The sequence below is a fragment of the Plasmodium chabaudi genome (assembly GCF_900002335.3).
Source record: "Plasmodium chabaudi chabaudi strain AS genome assembly, chromosome: 10".
NCBI classification, from domain to species: Eukaryota; Apicomplexa; class Aconoidasida; order Haemosporida; family Plasmodiidae; genus Plasmodium; species Plasmodium chabaudi.
Genome location: NC_030110.2, coordinates 351,743 through 366,319, shown reverse-complemented (window position 1 = coordinate 366,319; position 14,577 = coordinate 351,743). Strand labels below are relative to the sequence as shown.

The 14,577-nt window shown below is 24.6% G+C and overlaps 5 protein-coding genes across 5 annotated transcripts; 3 read left to right on the top strand and 2 right to left on the bottom strand.

Annotated features, from left to right (window-relative positions):
* Positions 1 to 216: 216 nt before the first annotated feature.
* Positions 217 to 2,580, top strand: PCHAS_1009000 (ribosome biogenesis GTPase A, putative; the record flags this gene model as incomplete). Its single annotated transcript, XM_738291.2, has 1 exon — positions 217 to 2,580. One exon carries the CDS (start codon positions 217 to 219, stop codon positions 2,578 to 2,580), a length of 2,364 nt encoding a protein of 787 aa, XP_743384.2.
* A 413-nt stretch (positions 2,581 to 2,993) lies between these two features.
* Positions 2,994 to 4,331, bottom strand: PCHAS_1008900 (conserved protein, unknown function; the record flags this gene model as incomplete). Its single annotated transcript, XM_016798286.1, has 3 exons — positions 2,994 to 3,015; positions 3,167 to 4,031; positions 4,280 to 4,331. 3 exons carry the CDS (start codon positions 4,329 to 4,331, stop codon positions 2,994 to 2,996), a joined length of 939 nt encoding a protein of 312 aa, XP_016655516.1.
* A 2,285-nt stretch (positions 4,332 to 6,616) lies between these two features.
* On the top strand, positions 6,617 to 7,252 carry PCHAS_1008800 (conserved Plasmodium protein, unknown function; the record flags this gene model as incomplete). The annotated part of the gene is made up of 1 exon (XM_016798285.1): positions 6,617 to 7,252. The coding sequence occupies one exon, from the start codon at positions 6,617 to 6,619 to the stop codon at positions 7,250 to 7,252; it is 636 nt and encodes a 211-aa protein (XP_016655515.1).
* A 759-nt stretch (positions 7,253 to 8,011) lies between these two features.
* On the bottom strand, positions 8,012 to 8,992 carry PCHAS_1008700 (exosome complex component RRP4, putative; the record flags this gene model as incomplete). The annotated part of the gene is made up of 1 exon (XM_733215.1): positions 8,012 to 8,992. One exon carries the CDS (start codon positions 8,990 to 8,992, stop codon positions 8,012 to 8,014), a length of 981 nt encoding a protein of 326 aa, XP_738308.1.
* A 2,429-nt stretch (positions 8,993 to 11,421) lies between these two features.
* Positions 11,422 to 14,358, top strand: PCHAS_1008600 (protein phosphatase PPM1, putative; the record flags this gene model as incomplete). Its single annotated transcript, XM_016798284.1, has 2 exons — positions 11,422 to 14,192; positions 14,319 to 14,358. 2 exons carry the CDS (start codon positions 11,422 to 11,424, stop codon positions 14,356 to 14,358), a joined length of 2,811 nt encoding a protein of 936 aa, XP_016655514.1.
* Positions 14,359 to 14,577: the final 219 nt, after the last annotated feature.

Genomic DNA, 14,577 nt, shown 5'->3' with positions numbered 1-14,577 from the left:
AGGATATAATATATAGGGATATATACGGTCTCAGTATATGCGTATATTTATTTATCTATGCAACTTTTATGTCTCTTTGTGTGTATTTAAATGTGATTCCTATTTGTTTCTTTTCTTGGGCTTACCCTTTGGATGGTTTTGCAAAAAAAGGTATAATAGTATAAATATATGTTCTTGAATATGCAGAAAAGGTGACACAAAAATATAGCAACAAAAATGTTTTTCCCATACTTGATGGTTATATGCTTGATACATAAAATTATATGCATACAGTTAAAAATAGTAAATGAAAATATAAATTTAGATGGTATTAACGCAATCAGACAGAAACAAATAAGAAAGTTCAGAATCTGTGATACATATTCAAAAAAAAATAAATCGGAAAAAAAATTATATTTTTTAAAAAATTTTAATAAGATATATAAAAATGATTTCAAGAGGAAAAATCTAAGGAGAAAAGAAAGAAAAGAAGATAAAACCGATACCGAGAATAACAATTGGTCAAATGTGGGAAAATATGGAAAGGAAGTTGAGAATACTGAATTTTTTCCGACATTTGATGAATATTTTAACAATCGATCGAAGGACGATTATGAAAAATTAGAAGCAGAAAAATTGAAAGTTCTAACCGAAAATGCTAGTACATATAAAGATGAAATAAGAAAAATAATGGAAAAAAGCTATAAGAGTGAATATGAAAAATTAAAAAAAGAAGACGAGGAAGATAGTCAAATAAGCCAAGATGTTCATGAAAATCTCAAAGTTACATTTGTTATGAAGAAAAATATAGACAACTTTTTGTTCACCCAATATAGTTATATGATAAACAAATTGAAGGAAAAGTCTGAAATTTTGAAAAGCTTGAAAAATGTTTTTAACAATGATAATAATAAGGGAAGTAACACAAGTGGTAATGTAGGGGAAAGCAACAATGACCAAGTCTGTCTTGATGAAAAGACGGAAAAAGATAGTAGTGATGAAAAGAATGCAAAATTGAAAGCAATTGACAAATCAGAAGATGTTGAAAATGGATTAGCATTTTATAAAAAAGGAAGTAATAAGGAAAATAATTTAATAGAAGAGGTAAATTTTTTTAAGCCTCAAAAAGGTTATGCAGAAGAAAAGCGAGTATCAACATTTAGTGATCAAATGTTTGCAAATGTGAAGATAGAAAGTAAGAACCTGTTAATAAAAGGTGAAGAATATGGTACTAATGATGGTGGATTGAAATTAGAAAAAGGAGAAGAAGTAGTTTCAAATTATAATAACGAAGAAGAAGGAACAGAATTGTTTTTAAAAAATAATGTATCGGTACTAGAATTATTTAAAGAAAATGTAAAAACATCTTTAAAATATAAAAACGAAAATATAATAAAAAATAATTTGAATGAAAATTTATTATGTGGAAGAGTTAAAGTACATTGGTTTCCAAAATTTATGAAAAGAATAATTATGAAAATACCAGATTATATAAAAATAAGTGATATCATTATTGAAGTCAGAAATGGAATAATTCCATTTGTGTTTGATGATTTATATGCATTAAATATGTTTGATATATTTACAAATAAACCGAAAATTATTGTTTATACTAATTGTGATAGGGCTTCTGTAAAGGGAACAGAAGAGTGGGGAAACTACTATAGAAGAAAGCTTTATTGGAGTGACAAAAAGTTTAATCGAAATATAAAAAGCGACTTGAATGGTTCTATAAATAGTGCTAATAATAACCCTATGAAAAAGAGTGCAGTAATATTTGTAGATGCGAAAAATGGGAAAAAAGAAATTATTGTTCTCAAAAAATTAATAAATAGACTTTGTGAGCGTGTTATCGAAAGTAAGAGGAAAAAAGGGATACACAATTATAAAGTGAAATGCATATTTTTAGGGTTACCAAATGTTGGTAAATCGGCACTAATAAATAAAATATTGGAAATTAAAAAAACCAAATCATATGATTTACCAGGTCTAACAAAAAATATACAAATGTATTCAACAAAAAAATATGAACTAATAGATACCCCAGGTATTATAGCTCATAATTTATATAAACTCAGGGAAAGAGCATATGATAAAAATAACAGAATATTAGATGAGATATATAATAAAAATAATAAGGATTATTCAATTGATAATGTTGTTAATATTAAAAATTATAATAGTTATATGCATGTAGAAAATAATATATATCTATTAGCTTTATGCAATCATATATCACCAAAAATGTATGACATATATAATATTGCTGAAGTGCTAATACAAAATATTTATAATACTTATTTATATGACAATGAGTATGTAGATTTAAAAAAAATTATAGATAGATATCAAATTAATTTTGTTGACTGCATAAATTCACAAGGACAATTTTCTGCTTATCATTTTATTCAAAAATTAGCAAGAGATAGATTCAATAACGATTTAAATCAAGCTTCCATGAGAATTGTCTCTGATTTTAGGAAAAACTATCTGGGAAAAATGACTTTAAATTATCCTATCTATTTTAACAAAAAGGCTATCACCCTTAAACGTGACAATCAGTTTGTTAATTCTGCAAGTGATCGATATGTGGGTTGGTAAGGGAAATGTGAAAATAAGAAAACAAATTGAAAGAAATATACGAAAAGAGACGAAATGAAAAAAACGAAGATAATATCACAAAGTAAAAATGAAACACGTTATTACAAAAAAAATATTATAAAGGTCTCAAATTTTTATTAAGATACGAAGTATTTTTCTTATCCCTCAAACCACACAATCTATCCAACTATTTCATGTTCTTTTTTTGTTTTATTGTTTTTATGAGAATATTTTGATTTTTTGGTAAATTTATTCAACATTATTTGATAATTTTATTTTGTATATGTGGAATAATTACCACATCAATGTTTCTTTAAATTTTTGTAAGGAATTTTGTTTCATTACTAAAGTATGCAAAGTTACTTTTATATGTATAAACTATTTTTAAAATTTTGCTTTATATTTTTTTCTTGTCATTGCTTAACACCTGGCCATCTGTATCAAAGAAGGAAAGGTAATAATAAAAAAGGATGAACAAACAAATCAATCAAGCAGCCAATATAGCATAACACAAGCTAATAATTATAAGCATATATGTAATGTAATTCATAATATTGGTGAATGCATATTGAATATTGATCCTTACTTCGTCAATTTTAGGCAATCCTTAAAAAGATCAATTTCCTGTGATACATCATATGAGGCGTTATCTTGAATGACAGTCAAATAATTTAATCTTCCTTCGATTAATTCTTTTAGCTGTTTGAGATAGCCACCCTTTGCTAATTTATGTCTATGATTTTGCATTAATGCTAAAAATAGCTCAGCTGTAGTTTCACCATATTGTATACCGGTTTCATCGATATTTTTATTATTAGTTAATGCTATAAGTCCATTCATAACTTTATTTTTTTCAAAAATTTCAAATGTGATTTTATTTTGATGAATTAAATGTTTTAAAAGTAATGCTGATTTTTCTTGATATTTATATATATTTGTTTGCATACCATAAACAAGAAATGCTATACCACCATAGTCAATAAATTTATTTTCTCCTTCATCATGATGCCTAATCAATGCTGATATGGCAGTTATTAATTTTTTATCAACACTGGTTTGCTTGGATTCTTGTAATTTTAATAATAATATTTTTAAACCATTTTTTTTAAAAACACAATCTTGTAAAACAGGGTTGTTAGATAATGCTAGAGAAAATATTTGTAAAACTGATTCTAATATGTGATTATTATTGCTTTCTAACAATTTTAATAAAGGATCTAATGCATTTATTTTATCTAAATTTTTAGCTACTTCCGGGTATTCATCTACTAGTCTTTCAATTATTTTTGCAGAAGCTAATATAATACCTTCATCTTTGTTTTCAAAATTTCGAACTGCTTCACCTATAGCTTCATATGGATCTTCTACTTGACTTAAGGCTTCTTTTATTGCGCCCTGTAAAAACTCGATGTCTTCTTTACTGAGCCTCTTATTTGTATCGATAGTTCCATCTGCAGTGCAATAAACAGGAGTGACAATATGTGTATAAGAGAATAATTATTGAACAAACTGTGTAGCAATATTATATTTTTGATTAAAAAAAAGGTGTATATAAAATAGTTTTACAATAAGTATTGCTTTCTCTTGAATATAATGTGGAAAGACACATAAATAAAATATACATATTAAGATGTTTATTATGAGTAGAGCCTTTTGCATTATGCATTTTTTATTTATGTTTTATTTGTGAATTAATTACCTGAATATTTAGTAGACCATTTTAGTAACCCAGGCCAATTTATGTTTACCATGTTATATTATAGTTTTTTGGAATTCTTTACTACTTTCTTTTAATAAAAAGGGTGATAAAACACTCTAATTATAAATCAATCATAAATTTATTAAAGACTTGTCACATTTATGTACTAATGCACACAGGAATGTGGTGTTTGTAGCTAAAGACATATATCCCTATTTATATGAATGCATTTATATATGTATATATAGAGCAAGGAATAGTTATAAAAATATATAAATAATTATATGTAAATTAAACAATGTAATTTATAAACATATAATACAATATATATTTTCTCTTTTTTTCCAATTAAATATCTATATAAGTAAAATGATTTCACGATTTAATTTATACTCATAAAGCGGAGGGGTACTTCAAAAAATAATTTCGCTGTTCCTTTATATATTAATTCATAACAAAAAATGCTGAATTTATAAAATGCAAATATGTAAAAATAAAAAGGCATAAATTAAATAACTATAAAAAATAAAATTAAAATAACGCTAAAATATTAATTTTTTTAATAAATTTATAACGATTATCGTGGCATTTTATTTTATTTTTTTAATGTAGAGAAAAAATAAGGAGTGATAAAAAGCGACAACGTTTTTATTAAAAAAATAATACCCACTTGTATGTTGTTCCATTTAAAATATTATATATATTAATATATTTAATATAAACATAATTTATATTTTTTTTTAAAATGTCATAAAAATACATAAATTTTCCATATTTTTAATCCGAGCTTAAGAAATCATACATTTAAAATAATATATACATGTATGTGCATATTTAAACATATATAAAATAATGTAAGTAGTTGTAACACCTCCAAAAAATCTACAAACATAATAAGTTCTCTATTTTCTTTTATGATTTTATATTAAAAACACATTATTCAATTTTCTTATATTCCTACTATATATATTTAAAAAGAGGATGTATATTATCATTCATAAGTTCGCCGTTTAATTGGTTATTTAATTGTGACATGGTCAATTACAGAATATATGCATTTTATACTTAGAAATATCTAAAATGTTCTAGAATGGATGCATAATCATATTTGATTATTTTTCTATATGTGTATACTTTTATGTCCATAAATCAGTTTTTTTGGGATATGGTGTGTGCTGATATCATATTGTCCATATATATATTTAAAAAGAATTACCATGTGATAAATTAGTAATACTCACATTTAACTAAATGATAAATTATCCAAAATTAAACAAAAAATACAATTTTATGGTATATATATTATACTAAAGAGGGGAATTGACTAAGTAAAACAGCTTATGGAAAGAATGTTAAAAAGTGAACAAAATAAGGACAGGAAATTTTTTCATAATTATAAAATATGTACAATAAATTGTAATTAAAAGCTTCATGAATTTAGGGAATTATATTTCATTTTATCATAAAATACGTTATTCCTTGTTATATGTTTTTTTAAAGGATATTTATTAAAAAAACGGAAAAAAACATAATTGGGAAATTTTATTATTCCTACATTGCGCAATTTATTATTGCACTATTGGGTGTTCTCAAAAAAAAAAAAATAACCTAAAAATGTAAGAACATTTCCAAAACAAAATATATATAATTTTGTTGTAGTAATTAAAATATATAAGATAAAAAAGGAGGATTTTACTATACTTTTAAAATATTAGACAATTACCTATTAGTCATTATTTCAATTTTAAGTCCCATATATTTTTTACAATTATGCAATTTGTTCTTTCCGTATATGCATTGAATGTATATATATTTATTTATTCATTTATGTATCCTTTGTATTTGTAAAACTGTATGTTGTTTGATAAATCATTGTTTGTCTAATAATTCCGAGGTATTTTTCAAAAAAAATGTCTCTATATATTCTATAAGCGTAATAGCTATAATTTGTAAATTAAAGATGAAACATAAGCATATTTTAAAAATCACTATTTGCATTATATTTTAGTAATATAATTTAGATAACCGACTATTTTTATTTTGTATATATATAATTAGTTAATTTATTGCTTTTTGTTTTTTTTAAAGCTACATTCAAGTAATTATTGCTACTTGTACAAATCCCCAATCATTAAATTATTGTGTGTTTACAACGTCAATTATATGTGTGTAAAGGGTGTGAGTATATACGATATATTAAATAAGGAACATATTAACAGAAATATAAGTAAAAATATTTAGAAAGGAAACCGATACCTTCCTTGTCTTTAATAATATTATATAATAAAAAGTTTTAAAATAGATTGTGTAGGTCCTTTCTTTAGAAGCGAAATCAAAATGAAAATCAAAGTCTCAGAAAACGAAATAATGAACAAAATTGAATCCATTAATTTAAAGGAAGTAAAAGATGCATCATCATATATGAATAATTACACAAATTTTTTGTCACTAAAATTAAGAAAGAATAGAGGTGGTATAATATATACAGTCGATAGGATAAAAAATTTAGAGGCAATCACAAAAAAGCTGAATAAAGAATTATCAGAAAATAATAAAGAATTAAAAAAATTAGAAAAAAGTATAACTAATTTTAGCAGAATAAATGAAGGCTTAGAAAATAATATAATCACTGAAATTAATAGAAACAAGGCCTATAAAAGTCGATTATTTCAATTAAAAAAAAATAAAATAAAACTAATAAAAGCACAAGAAAATATTGATAAAGACATTATTTATATGGAATCAAGGATAAATATGATGAGAGAGAATGTAGAAAAAAATAATAACAAATATAATAAGTTATTAAATAACAAGAACAAAATGCATGAAGAAATGGAAAAGTTTAAGAAAGGGAGAACAAACTTACAATTACAATTAAAGCATACAAGGAAAAACCATGAAATTCTGAAGAATAAAATGCAAACTTTTGTTTCAAGTATAAAGTCATCTCGTACAAGAGAAAACAACATATAGGTTAAGTTGTAGGTTTTGCAATATGATAAATGTTTTTGTTTCTTTCCCCTTCCTTTCGCATACCTTTCTTATCATTGATGTGTAATTCTCAATTTTAATGCATATGCATATTTAACGTAACTGAAAAAAGAAAATAATAAATGCCTCCAAATATATTTTTTGTGGCTTAATGATGCTTGGTGCATCTTGACTCAATTGGCACATTTTCACCAAAACAAAAAAATATGCTCTAATTGTTTCCCTATAATTTTAAGAGAGCATTAATATATAGCATATCTGATTATATATTCGCATGACCCATATACATTACATATGAATAATATTTTCGAACACACTATATATATTTACATAATGTATGTATAAACGTATGTTTTTTTAAAAGCGTTTATTGTGTTTTTGTATAAATAGTAACATTATACACGTAAATATAAACCAAACAAATAAAAAATTGATATATGATAAAAAAAGTATGAAAAAAGTATCAAATTATGCCAAAAAATATATATAACAATATAATAGAAAACTGATGAAGTAAACGTTATATATATCTTTAATTAGCCCATTTAATTTGAAGGGAGAAAAAATTACTAAAAATTAGTCGGTGGAAACATATTCTTAGATTACTCGATATATAATCATATATATATATCCAAATAAATAAGTAAACATTGTTAAAGGGTCCCAAAATACCCAAATGAACAAGTATATACACAATTGTGCATAATAAATGAGAAAGAATGAAAAAAAATGTAATGATTCTTACTTAGTAAAATTCTCTAAATAACTAAATAGATAAGAATCAGATACATATGGCTTTAAAATATAACTGGGTGTATTGCTTTTATTCGAAGTATATTGCATATATATTTTAGTAATAATATCATAATTAATATTAATATGATATTTGGCTAATAATTTAATAATATTACTAATGATACTAATATTTTTTCGAGTAGTATCATCTACCTCTTCAAATTTATTCCCTTCAATATTTTCATCGATACTGTTTGGGTTTGTGTCTTTCGATTTTTTAATTGGAGAAGAAATCCAAATGAATCCATTCATTCCTAAAATTATTTGTACATTACATGGGAATACAAATATGTGCTTCTTCTGATTTTGTACTAATGTTTGTGGAACTGTAATTAAAATTCCATTCGATAATTTACCATATATAGATGATCTAGTATGTAAAACAATACAGCCATCTGTTAATATTCTTTGAACTTCACATGCAATGACATCATTGGGTTTATATATATTAATCATATTTATAACATCATTATATAATCGTATTCTTTGACTAAACAAACTTATATTAGTTTGTGTTATTGATAATAGGGCCCTACAATATGATCCTATTTCTACAACCCATTTATCATTATTTATATCTTTTATTTTTCCAACTAATAAATCACCTACTGAACCTGTATATTTCCCTCGCAATGGTTCTACATATACTAATTTATTTATATAATTTACACTTCCCAATATACATGCACAAAAATTTTCTTCTTCTTCATACAACCCACTTCCCTTTAAGAATCTGGCTTTATCTTTTTTTTCTAATACTGATTCACCTGGTAACACTAACTTTTTTATATTAGGGCATGAATTATCTGCATTTTTATTTACATTTGACTTATTATGTTTTATCATTTCAAGAGCCAATATTTTATTATTTAACTCTTCGATATCATCCAGTTCTTCATCATAGGGCGTAATGACAATTAAATCCATTTTGGTAACTATCTATGCATTTCCTTTTTTGTTTTTCTCTATCTCTATATTAACCTTGTCCCTTTTTCGTTTGCAATTTGGACTATACTTGATTACAGTTTGTTCGAAATATTACTACTTACAAGGGGTGGCGCAAATTGGCATATTATTTTATACTACGTAATATTATGTTTTTACTTATTTTTACTTTTTTGAATCTTCAAAAATATGCAGTAAAATATATTAATAAATATGAATCAAAATGAAAACTTGCCCTTAACATATAATAGTATTACCAATATATTTTTTTTAATAGTATGGAATATAACAAGTTTATGATTTATTTGGTAAATATGCTAATGGTTTTATTTTATTTATTTACTATTTTTTTTAATATATCTCACCATAATTTTGTATTTGCAAATATGTAAACGAGAGAAAAAAAAAATTTAATAAATATTTTTCCAATACTCTATGCGAATATATAAATTGAAATAAATAAATACTAGCGCATAATATTGCCTTAAAAAGGTAAAGAAAATGTTCTGAACGTGTAAAATGTTACAGGATAGAGATGTAAAAAGAAAGGAAAGTAAAGAGACAAAAAAAAAAAAATGAAAAAATAATGCCATCAAGTTCATTACCCAAAGTTAATAAAATATAGTTCCTTTATTTCCATGGGAAAACTTTGTTATTTTATCTCATTGTAAACAATATTATTAATGAGGTTATCGTAAAAAAGGAAAAAAATAAATATATAAAAATCAGATAGCCAAAAGGAATAGTGCAACTTATAGAGTAGAAATTAGAACAAAAACCTGTACATACCAAATGTGTTTTATTTTTTTCTTTTTAGAAAAATTGAAGTACTAAAAATAATTGCATAATTAACTTATTCTATAAAATACAATTCTTTGGATTAACACTTATCACCTTCCTCTTTAATATTGTGTAAAAAATACTTTGAATTTATTCATCTATACATTTTTATAATAGGATAGAACAGGTGGGTATATATCAAGTTATGTTTTGTAACTTAAAAGCATGACAAAATTCGTAAAAATGTAATAGTGTTATTTATATAAAAAATATTCCGATTTTTCGATTTGTATTTTTTATCGGTATAACATCATATTATAGTAAAACGAACACATCATCAATGAGTGTACGCATTTTCCAAATAAAAAATAAGTTCACTTAATACATTGGGATTAGACATATATGCATGTTTTTTCTTAAACATTTTGTAATTATATACATTTATTCTTGAAAAATTATATTTCCCATTTTCAAATAAAAGGACTTTATTTGAAATGCATGCGTAAATTGGGAACATTTTTTAAATACCTTGATTATTTATTTTTTTAAAAGATATAACGAAAAGGAAAACATGTTGAAAAACAAACAATAACATGTTGTTTTTGCACATAATAAGCAACTTTGTCTTATGTATAGAATGATAAATATAAAAAGAATGGTTTATAAACATGTAGTCGTTTTTCTTTTTTTTGTTTTGCGTAATTATATTCTTAAGCTCTTTATATAAATCTTATTTATTGCATATTTCTCTTTCATAAAATGTTATAAAAAAAGAATAAAATGCCAATAATGTTTTAAGAATAAAAGTATAGCTTTTATATTCTTATTTTTAAAAAAAAATATAATTTTTAGTGAGCGTATTTTTTTTGTAACGAGCCCATGTATTCATATTTAATTAATTTTTAATTTTTTTTTTTAATATATTTTAAAACCATTTTTTATTTATTTTTTGATTATTTGCTTATTTTTTATATTTTTTCTATGAAAATTATATAATAAAAAAATGTTTTTATTTTTTTACAAAATATAATGAAAAAAACGAAAGCACAATCTTGTAGTGTAAAATGGTGATGTATAAAATGCATCATTATATAATACAAGTATGGCAAAAAATAAAATAAATAAAAGTATTATTATGGTATATTAATACATTCGAATGCAATATCATAATATGTATATAATATGACATATAAATATATTTTTTAATTTATCGCATTGTATATTGATAATTGGCATGATAGAATTATAAAAGATTATAACAAAAAAACGAAAAAGGGAATCCCTAGTAATTTGAGATTAATGCTTGCATATAGCATTTTTTTGAAATGATAAATTTGTTTTAAATTGTGTAAAAAATTATGTTTAAGCCTTTAAAAAGAACATGAAAATATTCATATGTTATGGATATATATATGGCTAGAATAGGCTTAAACCAAATTAGGAAGTTGTAATTGCTTTGTGTAAGTATTTGTACATGCATATATTCATATGTATGTTTATTTAACCAAACCAATGGTTGTTCATGTTTTAGTTTATTCAATTTGATTTATTATTGAATCGCTTTAAATATTTATGCTTCCTCTACCCTCCTTTTTTTTTACTCCGTATTCAAAATTTCGATAAAGTTGCATATGAATAAGGTATACGGCAATAATTTCGAAAGGGATTACTCGATTTATGTATACGGCAAGATATTTGATTTGATAGAGGACCTAAATAGCTACAATTTAAAATGTTACATTAACAATGAGAAAAATATAAATTTGTGGAAAGAATTTAAATATAAGAAGAAAAACAAATGGCGCTTTATATCTACTATAGATTATTATGGGAATTTTAAAAATAAAAAATGTGAATTTGATGTAATACCAATAATATTCAACGAAGACTATGAGATATTATACGTAGGTGTCTCGGTGTTTTTTAAAGACAATTTTTGGGAGGAATATAAAAATGGCAATTATAATTATATAGAGCTATTCATCTCACATATTAATGTAGGATACTTACATAATTTCTCGAATAGTCAATATGAAAATGGATGTAATGTTATACCTCAGGATAGTAGTAAACACAGCATATTGAAAAGCCTTATAAATTTAGATCAATTAAGAAAATTATATAAAGAGGAAAAATTAAAGAATTACACCGATCGAATTACTAATACCACAAATGATAATAATCACAAAGATGCTATAAATCCATATAATTATTATATAGAAAATATAAATACGGAAAAATATAATAACAATACCAACGATAATATATATAAGTCATGTTGTGGTAATAATTACGATATTTTATATAATAAAAATAATAATGGTATTATATATAACAATACAAATAAAAAGCCATGTGCACATAATGAAGATGTAATAACAAATACATACACTGATTCGACGAATCCTATTCATAGTCATGAAAACGATATATCTATATGTAAAAATGATACAAGCTATGAAAGCTCTGATAGCTTTATTATTAAAACAAATACTGAATGCAATCATACTGGTGATACTCGATATAGAAGAACTTGTTCAGGTGAATGTAATTACATCGGAAACTGTGCCAATACTGATGAGCTCAATACTACCCATATTGACAATACTCAAGAGAAACACAATAGCTCCAAAAATGAGCATACTAATCAATATAAGTGCCCATGTAATCATATACATTCCCAAAGATGCTATGATAATTCTTCAATTAATTGCCAAAATAGTAGTATCAATTTAGGGATCCCTCGCGATTCTGCTTCTGCTTTTCAGGACAATGACAGCAAAATAAAAAATGCAGGAGATTCATTATCAGTATTTATAAGTAAAAGTGAAAAAATTACTTATAATAACGTCAAAATGCATACAGTTAAAGAAAATTCAGGTTATCGATATGATAAAGAATCAATTAATTATGAATATTCATATATAAATAATGAAAGGAACAAAATAATTCCTATCAACAAAACAGGAAGCGATCCTGATGCTTCAATAATTACAGAAGGTGCAAAGCCGTATACTAGTTTGCCTAATAATAATAGTGGTAATAATAATAAGGTTCATGTGAGTTCCCTCGAAAAAAATGAAGTTCTACTAAAATCTCATCAATATATAATTAAAACCTCTGAAAAAAGTAGCAAAGTAATATCTGATAATGTAGCTAATTGCTCAGCGTATGAAACAGTGCATTATAATAAAAATGATCACGTCAAATGTGGTATGACCACCACTTTGACTGATACAAATGTACGTATAAGTCAAAAATCAGAATTTAAAAGAAATGTTTATATATGTAATGAAAATATAAGCGAAAAATCCAATAATATACCTTGCGATAATTATATAAACGAAAATAAACAAAACAAAGAAAACGAAAAATGGAAGAATTTCAAATCAGGGTTTTATAGTTCCAAAGGTAATAGAACATATAATGAAGATAGGGTAGTAACAATTCCAAGCATATGCGATTTTATACACAATGAGTGTAAGAATTTGTTCGATAATTGTAAGCATCATGATGCTGATACTAATGCTACTGAAGACCTATGGTCTGATGATTATCTTAATAGAGAATATTTTGATCATCTATTTAAATCGAACAATACCGAAAGCAACAATATGCATAATAGTCCATATATGTATTGTGCAATATATGATGGACATAATGGTGAAAATGCTGTAAATATAATTCAAAAATTATTACATATACATGTTTATTCGTATTATATAAATGGTAACAGTATATGTAATGCACTTAAATATGGTTTTCAAAGAATGGATGAGCATTTGTGTAAAAAGTCTGCAAACAGCAGAGAAAATAATCATTCGGGTTTTTCGAGTGGTAGCACTGCTTGTGTTAGTGTTATATTAAACAATATGGTTTATATAGCAAATATAGGGGATAGTCGCTGCGTCTTAAGTAAAAATGGTCGTGCTGTTGTAATAACAGTAGATCATAAAGCAAGTATAAATAAAAAAGAAGAGCAGCGAATTATAAATTCAGGTGGAATATTAGATGAAGAAGGATATTTAGGTGGGTGCTTAGGAGTATGTCGAGGTTTTGGATCTTTTGATAAAAAAACTAACGAAAAGTTAAAAGGGTTAATTTGTGAGCCAGATATATTCCAAATCAAATTAACGGATGATGACGAATTTTTAATAATTTGCTGTGATGGGATATTCGATGTAATGACTTCCCAAGAAGCTGTTAATACTGTTAGGACGTCATTAGTAGAAAATAATGATCCTAATGTTGCAGCTGAAGCATTATGCCAATTGGCATATAAAAGAAAATCTCTCGATAACTTATCAGTTGTCATTATAATATTCCAAAACCCTGAGCATAAAAAGAAAGAGAATATCAGTGCAAATGCATACACTGGCCAAACAGGACGCTTTAGAAGAAGGTAAAAATAATTTTATAGAAATAAGAGATAAATACCAAGCAGTTTAATGCGCATATATTTCACACAATGGTATTTTGTACTATATTGTTTATAAAAACATATTTCATTTTTATATTTTTTTTTCAGGATAAGATTTTCTGCTTTGGAAAATTTAATTAGCCCTTAATGCGTCTTTTACAAGACAATCAGTGATATTATTTATACTAATAAATTTTTTGTTCAAAATATACCATGTTGTTTTTTCGTAAAAACAAACACTAACAAGCTTTTTCATTAGCATAAATTGTCTCATCATATAGTTAATATATATATTAAAGCATTGTTTATTAATGTTTCATAAATATATGATTTGGGCGCACACACCTTTCCAAATGATTTAAGTATA